The sequence below is a fragment of the Copadichromis virginalis genome, linkage group LG2 (genome assembly GCF_057382275.1).
Source record: "Copadichromis virginalis isolate Kocher_CV1m ecotype Utaka linkage group LG2, C_Virginalis_male_GT1.1, whole genome shotgun sequence".
NCBI lineage: Eukaryota > Metazoa > Chordata > Actinopteri > Cichliformes > Cichlidae > Copadichromis > Copadichromis virginalis.
The window spans coordinates 20,270,712-20,290,164 of NC_140619.1; the positions used below are offsets into that span (position 1 = coordinate 20,270,712).

A 19,453-nucleotide genomic window follows, 5' to 3' on the forward strand; every position below is an offset into this window, starting at 1 on the left:
GAGCGTTGTCCTGCATAAAAACCAGAATCAGGTTTGGGAGTTGAGTTTTAGTCTTTAACCCCAAAAGGTCCAACGAGCTCATCTTTAGTAACGCCAGTCCAGACCAGAACCCCGCCTGCACCTCGCCGGTTAATTTGTCTTTTTAACGCCAACACAATTCTTGTGATCGTGTTGACTAGGGTTGGGTTTCTGTGATCACACACCAATATCTTATTTCAACAATGCTGCATCCCTCTGAAAGACTTTTTTTTTGCCTTTTTAAAGTCTATTAAGTTTATTGTTTTGGCCCAAAAGAAGCTGCCTAATAATTATGCACACCTAAATAAAGACTTTTGATCTCTTAAGGCCACAACTTCCCTTACTCCACAAATACAGGTCACCTGATGTACTTAGATCCAAAAGTCATTCAAGGTTACGCAACTTGATCGTTAAAAATTAAATCAGTCCGTCTTTGAGTAAAAGTGAAGGTTATTGCTAAGCTCATGGATATGGAAGCCTGTTTCTGCCACTAAAAATAACAAAACAAAACAAATTCATCTTTCTCAAAAAAGTAAATAAATTTTGACTTATTAACTCAAAATTTTGAGAAAAGTAACTCGAAATTTCGAGTTAGCGCTGCCCAATCAGTAACCTACGTCAATGACGTCATTTCCTTGTTACCCAGAAGCTGAAGCCCTCGGCTACAAATGCTATGCTAAGCTAGCAGTACTGCAGCCAGTCATGAATGCACACATTTCTGAGTATTTTCAGCGTGGCTTCACAAATGATGAAATTCTTGTGTTATTAGCTGAATCACATGGCGTTAATATCAGCAAACGTACTCTCAAAAGCGCCGATTTGTTGCGATCCGGTTTTGAGTGCACGTTAGTCTGCGCCATATCCTTCCGGGTAACAAGAAAATGACCTCATTCAGGTAGATCACTGATGGGCAGAGCTAACGCCAAGTTTCAAGAAAACAACTCAAAATTTCAAGTTATGGATACTTTTTTAAAATTTTTGTGGCAGAAACGGGCTTCCATACATGAGTCATTAAAACCAGAGGCTCTATTTCCATAAGCAGGAGTCTCCCCCTGCTGGCCATTAGAAATAATAGAAGTTTAGAGGGTTTTTATTCGTGGTCGTCTTACATGTATAATCCAGTCTGTTTATAACGTTTTGCAGCTATAATCCCTGAGACTGTCGGGCTGCAGTGTTAATCCTGTGTACTGTCTGCATACACACACATACCTTGGGGACGAGGTACTGCTGGTCAGTGCTGACTAACGTGTAGGCCTCAGCTCGGCCCAGCTCACTTTGAGGGAAGTGAGCGTTCATTTCATCCCCATCAAAGTCAGCATTGTAAGCTTTACAGTTGGCATAATGGAGCCTCAGCACCTGGAAGATCGAGTTGAGATCAAGTACAGATCAAAGTAATCCACAAAGCACAGCGGCTGAGGGGCTCGGAGCTACCTTCTCTCCTGGTAAGATGCGTGCACAGTGGGCTTGGATGGAGGGTCTGTGCAGAGTCGGCTGTCTGTTGAGCAACAAAACATCTCCGTTCTTTATGTGTCGATTCACCTGAGCAGACGAAACGCAGCTAGTGAGCGCTCACGCAGGGCGTTAAATCTGTGACTGACTGCTGTTTCAATCCACGCAGCTGACTTACGATCTTCATGGGCATCTTGCGTGGACCTGGAGAGGGTGTCAGCAGCTCCTTGGCCACCGCCTCCCTCTGTGCGAGGCAGGTAGGGGAGAGGATGGTTTTCCTGCCGTCCTCGTTTATCACCATGGAGGCACCGGGGTGGACGTTGGGCCCGTTGAGAACGGCCTGCCGGAGCTCCTTCACATTCCAGGGAGTGACTGGCTGAGGGTAGGTCAGCTTGGTGGCGAAAACCTGCACGGATACACAAAACAGCCAGAAAACTTTGAGCTCCAGTCCTGATACCATTTTGATCTCGTCTTCTTTAACAAAGGTAGGGATGTACCATAGGTATTCCTATCTCGTTGGTGCCTATGTACATGTCTGGGCAGATGACAGATCTTGCGGCGTAGTCCACACGTTTGCCCATCATGTGTTTCCGAAATAATCCGTCTTTCTTCTCAAGGATCTGTAACGTAATGTGAGAAACTGTAAGGTTTACTTGCCTAAACCCTGGTCAGCTGTGCTCGTGCTGGTGTGCAGTGAGGTACCTGTCTGATCCCAGGGTATTTCTCTGTCATCAGTTTGTCCATGTCGCTGTCAAAGACGATGTTGACGTGGCTCTGCAGGCGGACCCACACGTTGTACAGTTTATCTGTTAGAGTCGCTCCCAGGATCCCGGACAGAAACGACTGGTCCGTCTGCTCGACAGCCTGAAAAGAACCACATCCACTCTGCCATCACAATCTGGATGGAAGAAACGCTTCAGCTGCTCAGCTTCTTACACTCTTCATGTTTCATCGTCTCCGACTCACCTCTGTCTCCGGGACAATTTTCTCGCCAGCTATGAGGGCCAGGAGTTTTCTTATGATGTCACAGTCCTTCATGACAGCCTGCATGTTCACTGTCTGACCGTTAGTAAACATCTGGTCACCCAGGCGATTGATTGGACGATACCTGACGGGGGAGATGAGGAGTGTAGTGTTTGAATAAAAATAAGCTGCTCGTACAGCAGTAACAGATTACAGGTCGGAGTGGTAGGTGTTTCAGTGTAAAACAAACAGGTGCTACTGTGCCAACTGTGTAATGTTGTACCTGCATGGCGGGACCACAAGCAGCTCCAGGAAGAAGAGGTCAGGGTAGAAACTGCTTCCCCCTTCTTTGGACCACATGCACTCCTCCAGCCCAGAGAACAGACACTTGAGGAAGAAACCTGAAGAAATAACACAAGTAGTGCTTTGAATTCTGCTCACACACACACACACACACACACACACACACACACACACACACACACACACACACACACACACACACACACACACTAAAGTTTCGTGACTGTAAGGTGTGCACTCAGGTATTTTTATGACTGGCCACGTTATACATGTATTTGTATGAGAGCATGAGCACGTTCTTAATAAATGCAGAGCAAAAATAAACAATAGTAAAAGCCAAAGCGATCTCTCTCTTTTTTTAAACTTGTTACATTGCATTTTACACATATGTAACGAGCAGCTTCTTTCATGTTGGCTCTCTAACACACCCCCAAACCAAACGTCCAGCTTCAAATACTCAGAAATGCTGTAATCTCCTCACTGAAACTGGAATAAGCATCATATTTTAATATACAACAACCTTCCAGCACAATGAAGTTTGACAGAGCTGAAAGGCAGCTGAAGTTCCCTCTTGTCTTAATGGGACGCTTTGGCCAATCACAGGTTTTTTTCCTACTAAATCACAGGTTAAGCAGTACACGCTGATCTGGGAGAAAAGACTTTAAATCTCACATGCAGCTGAAAGTCAGGGTTGACTTTTAATCCACAAGAGACATGTGGGTGAATGTGTCTGCGTGTGTCTGGAGGGAGGGGCTTAGAAGAGCCTTAAACATGTAACCTGGAGCCTTTATTTCTGGCCTACCTTCCTTTTCCCACACTTTGTTGACGTGCTCTCGAGCAGTGCTGGCAGTCATGTAGACTCTCTTTCCACGCAGCAGATCTTCTGCAGGGAGACATGGTTATGGATCAGAGTGAGAGGAGGTGCGTGCAGCCACCACTAAAACAGACGTATATCAAGTCCACCACAAATCACAATTAACCAGACATTTGTTCAGCAGTGAAACTGCATGACAGAAAAGGCAAGTTACGCAGCAGCCGTCGAGCTAACAGTCAGCTTGATTTTGTGCCACGTGTGCGGACTGTGCTGTGTTTTGTCTGTTTATCTGCATTTCCTGAAAACACTGCTCACCTTCAGTTTTGTCACTGGTTTGAGCTCCTGATGGCATCGTGACAATCAGCTTACTGTTGTGTTCGTGACGCACTGTAGACCTGCCACAACTACACAAACACACACAGAGTGCATGACTAATAATAATAATAATAATAATAATAATAATGGAGTGGATTTATATAGCACTTTTCAAGGCACCCAAAGCGCTTTACAATACCACTATTCATTCACTCTCACATTCATACACTGGTGGAGGCAGCTACAGTTGTAGCCACAGCTGCCCTGGGGCAGGCTGACAGAAGCGAGGCTGCCATATCGCGCCATCGGCCCCTCTGGCCAACACCAGTAGGCAAGTAGGGTAAAGTGTCTTGCCCAAGGACACAACGACCGAGACCGTCCAAGCCGGGGTTCGAACCGGCAACCTTCCGATTACAGATGCAATTCCCAACCCCCTGAGCCACGGTCGTCCCTACGTCACAATAAGGGAGAATATATTGTTTATATGTAAGTATAAACCTCTCCATTATCATGTATTACATTACAGCGAGGGATGATTAAACTTTGACTTGAAGACGACTTTAGAGCAACACTTTTCAACACTGACATCCAGTAAAGACACTATTTGCTGAAATCATAAACAGGATGAATATCAGTGACAGATGTGTGCATTCCATCGAGTTACCCGCAGTGAGGACACTTCCTGGTTTTCATATGGATCTTCCAGAAGTCGTTAATCAAACTGCCTTTCTTCTCAACCAAGTGCTTAATCTGAAACACACACACACACACACACACACACACACACACACATGCCAAATAAACAGAAAAACTGCACAGCTGACACAAATGCACATCGCAATCTGATTTACGTGCGGTTTTATTTCATTCACAAAACATCTCCATGCATTCCTTCATGAGTCTGTAAGTGTGTACTCACAGGTTTGGTGTTCTCTGAAGTCGCTGCGTTCATTCCAACTGTGGCGTCTGTAAACACCTGCAGCACCTGCACGACCTCATCGACAGTCGCTTTGACATTCTCCTCCATGTACTAACACAAACACACACACAGAGTCAAATGAATCAAACATAAAGAGACTAACACTGACCTGTGATAATTACAAAGCACAGAGAAGCAGAAGTGAAAAAACAAAACAGTGAAAGACCCCATCGTAGGAGAAGCTGCTGCAAGAGTCCAAACTCGGTTAATTTTTTTTTAAATCCCTTGTAAAACTAACCACACCTGTCAAAACTAGTTTGCTCCGTTTACTACACCTGGCCCTGTGTCGGTGCACTTCATGCCATCGTGAGTGCAGAACCCACCTGGCCGAGAACTTGTTCGATCTGGTAGACCTCCTGCATGGCTCCGTGGTCCAATAACTTGAGCTGGTTCAGCAGCAGGTGCATGGCTGCTCGAGGACATGTTAGCATGTGACACGCCAGGCACGAGCCACGGATCAGCAGGTAGAGTTTCTGAAGAGAGAGGTCAGCGCAGACATTAAGGTGAGGAAGGAAAAGCAGATGCTTAACACTGCTACTCTTTGTAAGCGTGTATGTGTGCATGTGAAACGCTTACATCAAAGAACAATGGATTATACACAGGTAGAGGTAACTCTATGTGTCCAAGGTGGCCTGGGCAGTTGTTGAAATCCTGACAGCAGGTTGAACACACCTGGGTAAAAGCAGCAACACACAACCATGAACACATGAAAACAACACATTCAGCTGATCATTATTTATTCCAAAATCTACAGATTCCAGAACATTATGAGCCCTTTTTGGTGGATTACTTCCTGAAACTTAAGCTGTACAGGCATAAAACCTAAATGGGAAATAAAATGGTACGGACTAATCTGTGACAAATGCATCATCACATCTGAAGATCTTACCTCTTTGATGTCTGCTGGTCCCAGAGCCAGATCATACAAGCCGTTTGGGGCCACATTCCCAACACCATCCAGGAACCTGAAGTTAGTGATGGCTTTCACACTCAACTTTCTGCATGAAGGAAATTCGCAAGATACATAGATTATTAGAAATGCACCAGTTTGTAAACCAAACCTCAGCTTTCACACAACAGCTTGTTGGAAATTAAGAGGACATTAGTCATGACAGGGGCACAACAAGGTTTCACTGGCTATTTTTGAATCATGGTACATAAAGAAAGTTCAGATCAGACATTTTTGACGTTATTATCGATGCATTATGTCTTTACTACAGTTATACTGAATTTCTAGCAGCTCTTGGGTCTGTTCCGAATAGGTGCATATCTGTGTTTACTCGATGACACGTTCTTTATCACAGCATACTGGGAGGCTGGACTGTAAAGTAGCACAACGGTAATAACCTTATAACGGGAGGTCCTTACACGTTTCACAGATGAACACACATTAATAACAACAACACAGCAACCACAAGACATACTATGCGCTTTGTGAAAAGCCAGAACTTCTCATCATGCTGTCTCTTGCGTGTTGTTTTGAACTAGCACTTAGCGCATAGCTAAAAACCGACCAGCTCCCTCACCTTATCTCTTCGGCGGAGTAAATGCCAAACGACATGCCTTCCAAACGCCGCCATGGCACTTCTTTTCCGAACAACATCTTCTTTGGCGGGGAATTATCAGCACTTTTTACCCGTTTACATAGATTACTTCATGGCGCTCAGTGAGAAGCTATTCCTCCTGTTTCACACGTGGGGCCGTAACACGTAAGTTTCTACGACAGGGGAGACACGAATAGGTATGACTAAACTTTCCACAACACCTGCTGCATGTTTAAAGTTTAAATGACCACACTTAAAGATAAATATTCTTTTTTGTTCTATATGAAAGGGAAAAGTGCACTATATCCTCCAAAATGTCACTACTTGTTATTTAACTCCCCCCTCCGTCTTAGCACAGATAGTTTCGTCCCTCCCAGAATCCTTCAGTTTGTAGCAATATGGCGGCGCCCGGTAGGCACATAGGGCACTCTGTGCAGAGAAACGGACGATTTATTCTATATAACCTCGAGCAGCTGTTGGGCCACAGGTAGGACGAGTTGATAAATGGTTATTTTAAATACGGGCGTTATTCATTCGTCTCCTATGTTGTGTTTTTTATTTGTTGCGACAAGAGTGCGACAGCTGCAGCAGCTAGCGCCGTCTGACAGGAGGTCATGTCTTCACGTCGTTTACATCAGAGAGCTGCTAGACGTGTGAAGCCCCAACTAACCAGCTACCTGCACGGATTCTTAAATGTCTACATTAGTGAGGAAAATAGTAACTAAAACGTTAAAAAGCGTCACACCTGCATTTTCCACAACCATTAACTGCCTTTTGTAATCCTCGGCACATAAGAATATATCTGACACAAGGAGCTAGAGGTGCTGAATAAGCTGCTGAGATGTTAGCTATGACGTGTGAATGTAACAGCTGAAATGTCCGAGTTTGCTTGGAGGACCCTCTGCAAACAAGCAGGTCACAGATGAAACAGTGGCAGAGCCTTACTGATGTGCTGTCTGGCCAATACTCATAGACGATGCCAGATGTACATAATGTGACCGCCGTGAAAGCTTTTTTTTTCTCTCCTTTTTCACAAAAGTCGGCTGATGTTAGACAGGAAGTGTGGGAATGAGAGCGAGGCAGGTGTAACAGTGAAGATGTAAGGTGCAGAGGTAGTGATGGGCAAATTTAAATTCACCCAGAATAATGGACGAGAGCACAGGGAAGGTTGGAGACAAGTGTCAGGGAGATTTGTGACAGAAGTGCAGTGGTTCCCAAACTGTTTTTTGCTAGGCCCCCTTCATTTTTTTAAAAATTCATAACACCCCCCCCCCCCCCCCCCCCCCAAATGAAATTTGCAGATTGTTTCAGTGAAGTTTAATAAACTCCTTGCTATCTAAAATATAACAGGACACTGGAGAATATTCTGGAGCATCTCACACTTCTGATAATCAGCTGTCTGCTTGATGTTTATTCAGCTGTGTAAAAACTATAACTTTAATCTCAGCCAAACCGATTTACTCAGGAACAAATAAAATACTAAAATAAGACAAACAATAACATTTGTAAGTTATCTAAGTGACTTATATATCATGTTTAACCTGAGCAGCGAAAGACAGCGGTGTGTTTGAAAACGATCTGCCGGGAGTCCGGTGTTCTCACGGCTCGAGTGAGCCTTGCCCCGGCTAGATATCGAGCTAGTGGGTAACAGACGTCTCTGAAAACATCGGAGTGCTTTTGAAAATATGTGGTGTCTTGATAAACTGAGCAGATACTTGAGGTTTACACAGCTACATTCTCGCCTGAAAATATGAGCTGGTGACACAACAGACTTGAGCAAAGCAACCCAAACACTTAACAGTTTAATTCTAGGGTGATTTGTTGTGTTGACGTTAGTGGAAAATAAACCAGACCGCTGTTAAGTGAAACATATTTTAGTGTCGATAGAGGAGCGCTTAATTTCAGCCGACAGACCTGTGAGGATACATCATCCAGTTAAAGCAGGTGTAGCGCTGGTCGTGTTTTTAGATTGAAGTGTAACAAGGATGGAAAAAATCATTCTGGCTAAACTGACAAAAATGATCTTTCAGGGGCTTCGGTTGGACCTCAGCTCTACGACAGCAAGCTGCTGAAGCCAATAAAGGTAAATGATATAAATTCAGTGTTTGTTAGTCAGTGGGTTAAATTTAGGAAGCATTTAGATTTCATCAATGAGTTTAGTTGAGCAGGAAAATATTGAACTGAAAGGAGCATTTATTACATCAAAGCTTTCATTTTTAATCTTCACGTCTCGTCAATTGTGTTGCAGAATCGACAGAGTCCGTTGTCATCCCCAGGAAGAAGACATGGTATGAGCTGATCTGACTGTGAAGTGGGGTATTACAGCCTCTCATGCTCTTTTGTTTAAAGCGTTCTTTAAATGAGGCATTAAAATCATGTTTTTCTTTATCAAACAGGAGCAGAGAGGCAGTGCTGGAGGCGCTGGCTTCAACTGTCAGCAGGGTGAGAGCACCTTCACATTTTTCACTGTATTCATGAAGCTGGATTTTTAGCTTGGACTGACCGCCTTTTCTTTGCCCCTGCAGGATCCCACAGCATATCCCTACCAATTCCAGGATGATCCTTACCTCTCTCCCAGGACTTCTACTGAGTTTGTATGTTAAAACATGTCTTTATGCTTGTATGTATATTTAGGGACACTGTTAGTTACATCAGACAGTTTCTCTTTTTATTTAATTCATTTCAAGAGTCTTAGATCAGGTAACGCAGACAACTTTGTTTTTTGCCTGTATTGCTCATTACTCTGCGAGCAACCTAATAAACCAGCTTTATTGTATCTCTGCAGAAGCTGTTCTCTCTCTCTCAGGAGTCCGGCAGATCTGCAGCCAAATACATCGTCAACAACAACCCCAAACTCTTCACCAAAGACTTTGCAGAACCTCATATACCCGTAAGAAATACACAGCAGTGTGTGGAAGTGTGGGTATGTAGTGTAGTGCTGCTCTCGTATTGTGCGGTTCCTTTTCACTAAGCAATTGGTTGTCGTGTCTGTGTGTCGGTCTGTGTGTAGTGTCTGATGCCAGAGACTGTATCCCTGCGTCTTGAGGAGGTGAGTGAGGAAGCACTGAAGGAAAGGATCACCCTGAGGAAAGTTACAGCTGCTGTTGACATGTATGATCAGTTACTGCAAGCTGGTGAGAACACACGCGCACACACACACACATGCACGCACAGCATGAATATCGTAAAGCTGTACTCCAAATACTTATTTACTCTGCTATTGTGTGCATCAGTAGTATAGGTGTTGTCTGCAGAAGTTCTTTGCATTTTACAGAATGTTACTTTGGAGCTCAAAGCTTCACATTTAAAAATGTTTTTTTGCAATTTTTTTTCAGGCACTACTGTCTCCATGGAAACAACCCATAGCCTGCTGGACCTTATCTGTCTCTACAGCGACAGGGACCCCGTCCAGGATGGGGAGCCACAGACAGACGACGCAGTGAGTTCCCGCCTGACGTAACATTAAAGTAGCTGCTCCAGTGAAAAGGACGTTAGCACTGCAGGATACTTCTCTGTTTTTTCTCCGCAGGAATTTGGAGAGGAGCTGAAGAAAAGGAAAGCACGGGTCCGCCGAGCTTCAGACTTCCTGAAGTTCACCTGGAAAGAAAACAACAATGCGGAGAGAATCTTTAACCTGCTGCCAGAGCGGGATACACGCTGTTACTCTGCTCTCATCAGAGGCATGGTCAAGGTAGGCGTGCATCAGAGTCACAGGCTAAATGCAGGCCTGCAGCATTGCAACAGCAGTGAAAGGGTCATTTTAGTGTATCCTAATATTCGTGTGTGTGTCTGTGTGTGTCCCCACAGCATGGAGCCTATGCAAAGGCATTCAGCATGTACACAGATATGCTTAACAACAGGCTGACAGGTGAGCTGCTTTGGTTAATATCACTGCTTTGGTTAAATACTGTATAGAGGTCATGTCATTGCTTCTAGCAATCATGTGGCCTTTCGTGTAGTTATTCTTCTCATCATTTAAATGAGTCTTGAACTTAAATTGAATGAATTTTGTGTCTTCTTACGGTGATAAGGAAATATGTTGTTTCATCGAAGATGGAAAAACTGGAGGACTCTTATAGCCCGACTCAGAGTTTAACTGTGGGTGTAATGGGGTGGCCAAGTACTTTTGGCCATATATTATGTATTTTTGTATATATTTTACATTATATATGTAATCTGTTAACTAATAACCCAATCGTTTCCCTTCAGCTGATGTCCACATCTTCAATGCTCTGATCTCAGCAGCTCCAGATGTCCGAGACAAATTTAATGAGCGATGGGACCTCGTTGCTGTAAGACCCTTCACACTGATTTATTGATCGCTGCTGCACAATGCTTTTGTATTTAAAAAAAAAAAAAAGGCAAACAAACACAAGTAATTTGTCCTGTGGTAAAGAGGTTTTGTATTTACTGCCATCTTTGCACTGGTAGTTTGGTCGTTTCCAACCTTTTAAAGCTAAAGGTCATCCGTGTTCACGCTCTCTTCTCCATTGGACCCTTTCTGGTCTCCTAGTTAATCAAATCAAATCAAATGGTTAATATTCACAATGGCGTCTCCTTGTCTGCAGGAGCTGTTGAACCAGATGAATCAGCAGAAAGTTCGTCCTGACCTGTTGACCTTCAACAGCGTCCTCAAAGCTCTGAGACGCTGCGGCTTCTTGGCCAAAACACAAGCTCTGCACACTCTGAATGAGATGAAGGCGCTGGGGATAGGTAACACTGCCATTCGTGTTTTATTACCTGGTGTTTTACAGGCAAGTCTTATTTTTTTCTCTGAGTGTGTGTGTGTGTGTGTGTGTGTGTGTGTGTGTGTGTGTGTGCAGCTCCCAGCCTGGCCTCCTACGACCACATCCTGGCAGTCTTTTACAAATCAGGTAGCCCTGCAGTTGCTCTCATACGTGACCCTCACAGGCATCTGCGCTGTTTGTCGGCTGCATGCTTTTAAATGTGCATTCACCCCATGTGCTTCCTCTCCAGCCTCTTCTGCACAGAACAACACTGATCTTCTTCAGGAGGTGATAGCTGAGCTGGAGGGACGCATCTTCACCTGCCAGGACCCTGACGATGGTATATCACGGCGCACGACAGATTTAGCAAATGTTTCCTTTTGTTCGGGTAGAACAAACGTGCGGACATGTGGATGGTAAAACTGATGCTGTGTTCTCTCTCTGTCTCTCCAGTTCTGTTCTTCTCCAGCGCAATGAGAATAGTGAGTCCTGCTTTACAGTCTCGACAGTCTCATGGCAGCGTTTGATTCTTAGCTCCCAGATCAGTGGTGACACAATTATCAGTCATACATTATAATTAAAGGAGGCTATGCCCTGCTTATACAGCGTGACCTGTTTCCGCGTGCATGCTTTTTGTCCTTGCAGTGTTTGGACAGTAAAGATCTTGAGCTGGGATATAAAATCCAGAGTTTGGTAGATGTCGGGGAGAACTGGAGGCTGCTGGGAGACTCCTTCCAGCAGAGCATTTACTAGTAAGTAGGAACCCTCTGCTAACTTCCAATGATGTGGTCGTGTAATGCAGTATAATCACTCTGAATCTGTATCTGATCCAGTTATAAGCAGTAAACGTGGGTAGGTAAACAACCATTCTCCCTCCTCTGCAGTGGTCGCTTCTTCAACCTGCTGTGCATGATGGAGCACATTGATGTGGTGCTGAAATGGTACAAGCAGATCATTCCCTCGGTCAGTGCATATCTGCTTCTCTCCGTCTGCTCCATGTGCTTATATTATATGCATATGTAAATGATATTTAAATATATGCACATAATGTCTCAGTTATAATCTGTCATCTTTCCGGGTCACAAGTGCGCTAAGTTGAGAAAAAAAGGGGAAAAACCTGATTTGTTTTGGAAGATTCTTTGGCTGTCTCTGTCTTTATAAAGGAAAAAATAAAGAAATAATAGGTTTCACCTTCAGTCTTGCTTTAACTACCTTTCCTTATATCCTGCGTTTGTAGCTCTACTACCCCAACCCTCAGGGAATGAGGGACCTGCTGCAGGCCCTGGACACGGACAGCCGTCTGGACTTGCTGCCTTCTATATGGAAAGGTGAGTTCCAAGATGCATTGTTCAGTGCATATCTTGATGAAGAGTAGACAATGCATTGATTGTTTAAAAAGCCCCTTCCTCTGCATGTCAGGATCTGTCACATTGACCTGTTTTTTCAGACATCAAGACTCTCGGGCACGATAACAAACCCGATCTGGTGGAGGAGCTGCTCAGCCTCATGGCCAGAGAGAAACACAGTTCTGAGGTCAGTCTGACGACATTTGTGTTATCAGTTTTCGCCATCTGGACAGTGATGTTGAGCGAGTTAGTAATGCCAACCTGAGTGTGTTTCTATGAGCTCGCCTGCCTTTTGCCTGCAGGTTCAGGAGTCCTTTGCAGCATGCGCTCTGGATGTAAAGAGTGTATTTGATTTGAGGCCCAGTATAGAGTGGAGCGCCGCCTCCCTCTCACACATCACCACACTGCTGCTGCGAGCTAACAAGACCCGACAGGCCTGGTGAGAGCGACAGCCGCACATGTCAGGAGGAGAACTTTTACTGTATTCTGACTTGGCTGCAATCTAATGTCACCTTTTCTCTGCAGGGAGATGCTGCAGCTCTTCAAGTCCAGGAACAGAGTTCCTTCGTAAGTCTCACTTCAGACTAGACTCATAATGAGTGATGACAATGACAAAGCCCACACTCCTTCATCATGTCACACATGAACAACAATTGCTATATTTTTATGCAGAAAACTTCACCTGTGTAACTTTATTTAGGACATTTAAAAACTGATATTAAAGAGTTTGAAGAGAAGACAAAAGAAATCCACTTTCTTCTTTTCAAGCTCTCAAAGCTATTGTGAGCTTGATGATCCAGAACCTGCACAGACAAACCCTTGTGTTGGCTGAGTTGCCTCTGACTCTGTTTCCTGCTGTGTTACTCTACAGCGAGGGGCTCTTGAACAACTTCCTGTCAGTGTGCCACAGTGACGGTGACTCCCAGAAAGCAGTGCAGTTGGTGCAGCTGTCTGCAGCCTTCTGCCTGCCAACAACATGGAGGCTAGCAAAGAGAGCACTGGCTGAGTTTGAGCTGACTGAAGAGCAAAGGTAAGCAGGATACATGAAAGAGATATCTGGATAGATATATAGTTTTGTTATTTAATTACAAAAAAACCTCAAGATTGGATATTTGGTTAAATTGCCCTTATCAAGTTACACTGTTACCAGATTTTATGGGTTTTGATCAGTAAACCTGGCATAATTCTGGCTGAGGTCTGGATTTTGACTAACTCAAATGTTCTACATCATCCCTCCACCCGTGGTTGGGGTCACTGCCCTGCTGAAACATTCAGTTATGTTCAGCATCCAAGGTGGCTGGAGGTTATACTCAAAACTTCTAAGGTAGTCTGTTTCCTTTGCTGAAATGTATCAGTTCCACTGACCATAAAACAGCCCCAGAGTGATGCATCCATCACGTTGTCTCATCTGTCCAAACATGCATGTGGTTAATCGTGGCTAGAAAATTCAAGCACCGTAAACCTTTACCACTGGGGGCAGTATTATGAGCTTAAACTTGCAAAAGATTTATTACAAAAAGTGCTTTTATTGGATGGATAGATGGATGGATTTTGAGCTGTTGTTTTCCACTTGGTGAATGATTTCTTCAGACATCAGCAATGACATCATAGCTCCCAATCCCAATGGTCGGGCATTGCACAGCTACAAACATTTCACCCCCATGTCATACTGTGTGTGTGTGAGAGAGAGTGTGAGACTGTGAGAGTGTGAGACAAATAAAATTTGAATTTGAATTTGAATCCCATTTAATCTGCTAAAGCTTACACACTGTATCTCGTCTGTCTGGCCCTTCCAGAGCTATTTTATCTGAGCTGGAGACTGCAGGAGAGCCGTCTGACTGACACAACACCAAGTGACCCAGCGTAGACTCGCATCTTCTAAATGCATACAGAGTCTGTACTTTCCTGGATTATCTCTGGATGTAAAATAAATACAATGTGACCCTGTCCTTGTTTTTTATTGTTTGGTCACTAGGTGGTGCTGTTTTACCTGATTGTTTTCAGCTCTGCCTTTTATGAAAAATAGTTTCATGCTCGCTCAAAACCATTTTAATAGTAGAAGAAGAGCATCTGAAACGTATAAGTGCTTCTTCTGATTCTACAAAATGAATAAATAATAATAATAATAATAATAATAGCACTAGATTTACTGTCCAAGACGGATGGTCTACACAGTTCATGGCAATTAGCTGTGTTGGTGGAGGGGAGGGGGCTGGGGGTGTGTGGATGCATTCAGTGTGTGTGATAACAAAACAACTTCCTGAACTTACTGATAAGCTGCTTCCTTAAATGTCATAATTTGAGATCTGGAATGCTGCTTTGGCCGTTCTTCAGTGTCTCCTCATAGACCTCCTGCATAATTACAAGAAAGTTCCAGATGTTAAAATTCCTGCAGAATCAGGTATGCACACTGAGGCTTTCTGTCCTGCGTGTTTGGACAAGACATGCCGTCTGATATGCATTTATGTATCATTCCATCTCATTCAAACATTGCTCTGGACCTTTAACACAAAATTTTTGGGGCAAAGATTCATTCAAGCATTCGAAAACAACTTTACTACTTATTAAATTTATTGCTATTGTGTATTTATGTTTAGCTGCAATCAGTACAGAGAAAACCCTTACATCATGTCTGTACCTGTGTGCACGTGGGAGGTGCTGGGAACAATATAGGTGTGTTCGAGCGTGTGTGTGTTTCAGTCAAAATAGTTTTCACTCCACCAATCATCAGCCGAGCTGGCAGCACAACCAAATAAGGACAAGTGGACTGAAGAAGGAGGAGGGTGGGGGGGGGTACTTTAAAATGGGGTGTGGTCTTAGGACAGCATCGTTCTCAAGAGGAACAGCCTATTACCACACACACACAAACACAATCGCCCTCACATGCTCTCACTTCACCCTTATTTCTTCTTCTGAGACAAACCTGAACGATCCGGCTGATGACACTCACCTATTTAAGGCTAACTGTGGGTGTAGCTAAGGGACAGAAGTGCCCTGCATGAGCTGCAACGACGGGACGCGTGTAAAGTTACAACATCAGAGTTTAATTTGCCTTGATTAAAGGATGAAATGTAACCAAATACCTTCCAAAAACACAGACACACACACAAATAGTCTGGAGCAACAGTGGAAGCAGAAGCATTCTTTTCTCCCACTCCTTAACTGACTCAGCATGAGTGTGCGGTACTGCAGCGGAGGTCAGAGGTCAAACCTGTTCACAAACACAGGATGTTTTTTTTTTTTTTTTTTTTTTTGAAAATATTTTTATTGAAAAAAGAAAACAGTACTTGCAGTTACCGAAATACAATCAACCTTTCTTAATTTTCCTAAGTAAATTAACATATATATATATATATATATATATATATATATGAAAAAAACAACAAAAAAAACAAAAAAACAAAACAACGCCCCCCCCCAGTCCCACACAGATCAACACAACCATCAAACATATTAGAGGAATATAACAGTAACAAAAGTAGATTTAAACAGGCAATACCTCTAGACTAGCAAAATAAGAGATAAAGGGTTGCCACTTGTGAAAAAATTTGGCTGTGCAACCTCTCAACGTATATTTAATTTTTTCAAGTTTTAAAAAAAACATGACATCTTTAAGCCACCGGGAAATAGTAGGATACTTAGCAGACTTCCAATGCAACAATATTAGACGTCTCGCTAATAGGGATGTGAAGGCTATAATATCCCTTTGTGTGGAATCAAGTGTAAGTGAGCGAGCAGGAATCCCAAACACAGCAATCAGAGGACAAGGATGAAGAGTTACCCCAAGAACAGTTGACATAATAGCAAAATACCTTGTCCAGAAACCTTGTAGCTCAGGGCACAGAAAAAACATGTGGCTAAGGTAAACACAGGATGTTTTTGATACCTCAGTCTGGTAATAGCAGGTTGTTGGTGATAAAAATGAAGGGACATGAGAGGAAAACATCATCGGCAGGAGGAGGATAGGGGCATACTGGTTTGACCTCAAAAAAGCATGCAACTGTAGGTACAGGTCTCTGATGGTGAACTCGCCAAAGCGCAAACTTAGTGGAGACCATGCTGTAGCAATTCCAAAACCATGGAGCGATCTGCCTTTAGAGATTAGACAGACCTCTTTGCTGCCTGTTTTTTAAATCACTCCTGAAAGCCCACCTCTGTACTGCCTTTGACACCATGTGAGATGTTGGTTTTAGTTGTAGTTGTAGTTTCTGAAGAAACAAGATGGCGCCGAGTATGGCAGCCTCGTCGCGAGCTCCCCCAAGCAACAGCTTTTTTCTGTGTTTACCATCTCACCCTCAACGTCGCAAAGACAAAGGAGTTGATAGTGGACTTCCGGAGGTGCAGAGAAGTGCACGCCCCCATCACCATCAACGGCGCTGCTGTGGAGAGAGTGAGCAGCTTCCGGTTCCTTGGTGTACATCTGGCTGAGGATCTTACGTGGTCAGTACACACAAACAAAACAGTGAAGAAGGCGCAGCAGCGCCTCTTCTTTCTCAGGAGACTGAAAAGATTTGGCACGAACCCCCGCATCCTCAGGACCTTCTATCACTGTGCCATTGAGAGCATCCTCACTGGATGCATCACCACCTGGTATGGCAACAGCACCGCCTACAACCGCAAAGCTCTCCAGCGAGTAGTGCGGTGCTCTGAACGGATAATTGGAGGTGAGCTTCCCTCCCTCCAAGACATCTACAGGAAGCGCTGCCTGAGGAAAGCGGGGAGGATCATCAAGGACTCCAGTCACCCCAGCCATAAACTGTTCAGACTACTTCCATCAGGAAGGAGGTTCTGCAGCATCCGGTCCCGAACCAGCAGACTGAGAGACAGCTTCTTCCACCAGGCCATCAGACTGATGAACACGTCATAGACACCTCAGCTTCACTACTGGAACTTGTCTCAACTCTGTATATTTTTATATATTTATTTATTGTTTAATCTATTTAATTTGTAAAATATGTGTACACACACACACACACACACACACGTAGAAAAATATTTAGTATACACATCCAGAAATGCATGTGTGTATATATGGTACACATATATACAGTACATATATTTATTAGTTTCAGATGTAGCCATTGTTAAGGTTCAAAATTGAGGAGGGAGAGTACAAACAACTCTTGGTCCAGAAGCTCTTTGGTCAAACAATGATTTTAATGAACACACGTGTGGGAAGACACTCTGTACGCAGACAGCCAGTAGTCCTCGACTTAATCAAAGCATGAACAGATATTTTATAGCATCAGGGTTTGTTTACTGACGCCCCTTCATGCGTCACCGGTACATTTTATACATAGATCAGATCAACACCAGAATGACTTTTCACCTAGAAAATCATCTTCTATTTTCATGGCTTGGTACTTTCCGTTCTTATCTTAAAATGAATTGTTCCTCTTTCTTGCCGAGACAACAAGGACGGTTCCTCTAAATAAATTTAGCTAATGTGTGTGTATGTGTTGACCTCACATGCTCTTTGTGTCACCTCTTCACCTACTGTCTGTGTCTCGTCCTCAAATGCTCCTCAAAATAACCTACACTTAGACTCTGCTTTCGGTTTCAGTTCTGCAAAAGGCACACTCTGCAAACCTGCAACTTCCTGTCAGCCTGCAACTTAGTCTCTCTGAAAGACACACACTGTTTAAACATCTGAATGCAATATAAACTCCAGATTATATTATTAATGCAATGGTAATGATGACAATTATTTAACAATAGCAGTAAAATAATTTCCCTGCTCCACACTCCCTCTCTCGACCTCTGGAACACCAGAGGTCGCAATACATTGTGTCCTCGCTCAGACCCTCTCTGGTGGTCTCGGACCTCGAGATCTCCAGGATCCTCGCCCCTCCTGTGGTCGCCGAGATCGATCTTCTGCAAAAGAAACAAAACACCTTTTCCTGCACCTCCCTAACTTATCCCATCTGGGACTCTTTAATCAAAAGCCTGAGCCTAATTATCTTCTTAACTTATTGACTTATATGTATATATATTCTTCAACGTTACTCAACCCTTTAAACTCTTTAAGCCCTGCTTTCACGTCCGGTTGCTCGCTCTATTTTCCCTTATCTGATCATCAACATCCTGTGCACAAATTGTCGCTGCTGCAAGTTCCTCTACTCCAAAAGAAAACAACCACTTTAATCAATTAAGTTTAAGCATATAAGCAATTACTCCTGTATACATTTCATCATAGCTAAATGCTGCCTTGAAACAATTCCTATGTGTTAACTTCATTTTAACCTCACATTTCCTATGTTATAACCCATTTTGGTATAGCCTTTTTATTTCATTTGCTCCTTTTAATGTAACAATACCTTCTAATTCTAATTTATCAGACTTAACCAAAATATATGCTTTCCTTCCTCTTTGGTCCTTCTTTTAAGTTCAGTTAAAAGCTAAATGAATTTAAGGCCTTTTGCCTGAAATCAATACTGTCATGTGTGTTTCTTAACTCTGTGTCTGTAAGCGTGTGCAATCCTTCATGAACTCATATTATCCTCACAGTAGATTGGCTAATCATAGCGCTAGCCAAAGGCTCGTGACCCTCCAGAGACAAATTTGAGCCACAACTCCTTTAAAAGCACAAAATGCAATATGTATAAAAATCATTTCTACGTAGAAGCTCCCCCTTTATCCTAAAGATAAACCTATGTAATATCTGTATGTGTACGCCTACATTATAACCACTTCTTCTAAAAATCAAAAAAGAAATCAAACCTGTTCTCCTCCTTCAACCCTCACTAATTTTCCCCAAAGGATTTATTCACAGCTTTGAAAAACCGGCATTGTATCTTCTAAACAGGATTCAGTTCTGTCATGGTCCTGGGCCATGTTGGCCCAGTATTCTTGGTTCCTTGTATTTTCGCTCCTTATTTAGGCCAGGTTTTCTGAGGTGTCCTGTTGTGGTGTTCCCTAAGTGTTTTTTCCCTTTGTGACTCTTACCCCCTTGTGCCCCTCTGTCTATTTATGAGCTCTCGTCTCTCTTTGTGTTT

At 43.4% G+C, this 19,453-nt stretch overlaps 2 protein-coding genes across 4 annotated transcripts in view; one reads left to right on the plus strand and one right to left on the minus strand.

Moving 5' to 3' along the window:
• Positions 1 to 6,444, minus strand: part of polr1a (RNA polymerase I subunit A) — a 36,349-nt gene extending 29,905 nt beyond the window's left edge. For both annotated transcript variants that reach the window (XM_085472781.1, XM_085472778.1), the window contains exons 1-15: positions 6,368 to 6,444; positions 5,731 to 5,839; positions 5,418 to 5,513; positions 5,165 to 5,314; positions 4,782 to 4,892; positions 4,527 to 4,612; positions 3,863 to 3,951; positions 3,536 to 3,616; positions 2,714 to 2,831; positions 2,434 to 2,575; positions 2,170 to 2,331; positions 1,965 to 2,087; positions 1,646 to 1,873; positions 1,450 to 1,557; positions 1,228 to 1,374 (exon numbers count right to left, since the gene is read on the minus strand). In XM_085472781.1, coding sequence (XP_085328907.1) covers positions 1,228 to 1,374; positions 1,450 to 1,557; positions 1,646 to 1,873; positions 1,965 to 2,087; positions 2,170 to 2,331; positions 2,434 to 2,575; positions 2,714 to 2,831; positions 3,536 to 3,616; positions 3,863 to 3,951; positions 4,527 to 4,612; positions 4,782 to 4,892; positions 5,165 to 5,314; positions 5,418 to 5,513; positions 5,731 to 5,839; positions 6,368 to 6,444 — 1,827 coding nt within the window. The remainder of the gene's footprint in view (positions 1 to 1,227; positions 1,375 to 1,449; positions 1,558 to 1,645; positions 1,874 to 1,964; positions 2,088 to 2,169; positions 2,332 to 2,433; positions 2,576 to 2,713; positions 2,832 to 3,535; positions 3,617 to 3,862; positions 3,952 to 4,526; positions 4,613 to 4,781; positions 4,893 to 5,164; positions 5,315 to 5,417; positions 5,514 to 5,730; positions 5,840 to 6,367) is intronic.
• Positions 6,392 to 14,407, plus strand: ptcd3 (pentatricopeptide repeat domain 3). Of its 2 annotated transcripts, none has more exons than XM_085472787.1 (23): positions 6,392 to 6,550; positions 8,416 to 8,468; positions 8,634 to 8,673; positions 8,782 to 8,827; positions 8,911 to 8,979; positions 9,171 to 9,275; positions 9,396 to 9,519; positions 9,721 to 9,824; positions 9,915 to 10,076; positions 10,193 to 10,253; positions 10,595 to 10,677; positions 10,954 to 11,098; positions 11,209 to 11,259; positions 11,363 to 11,452; positions 11,566 to 11,594; positions 11,758 to 11,864; positions 11,997 to 12,075; positions 12,350 to 12,440; positions 12,560 to 12,645; positions 12,761 to 12,897; positions 12,984 to 13,025; positions 13,330 to 13,488; positions 14,255 to 14,407. In XM_085472787.1, exons 1-23 carry the CDS (start codon positions 6,420 to 6,422, stop codon positions 14,298 to 14,300), a joined length of 2,040 nt encoding a protein of 679 aa, XP_085328913.1. In that variant the 5' UTR covers positions 6,392 to 6,419; the 3' UTR covers positions 14,301 to 14,407. The 2 variants fall into 2 exon arrangements, with proteins under 2 accessions (XP_085328913.1, XP_085328917.1); XM_085472791.1 differs by lacking the exon at positions 6,392 to 6,550 and adding an exon at positions 6,760 to 6,872.
• Positions 14,408 to 19,453: the final 5,046 nt, after the last annotated feature.

Bases quoted from the DNA above. Each gene is read 5' to 3' on its own strand.
- ptcd3 (XM_085472787.1), top strand. From the start codon at position 6,420: ATGGCACTTCTTTTCCGAACAACATCTTCTTTGGCGGGGAATTATCAG. The intron at 10,678-10,953 runs GTAAGACCCTTC...CCTTGTCTGCAG, and splicing joins AGCGATGGGACCTCGTTGCT to GAGCTGTTGAACCAGATGAA. The intron at 12,646-12,760 runs GTCAGTCTGACG...TTTTGCCTGCAG, and splicing joins GAGAGAAACACAGTTCTGAG to GTTCAGGAGTCCTTTGCAGC.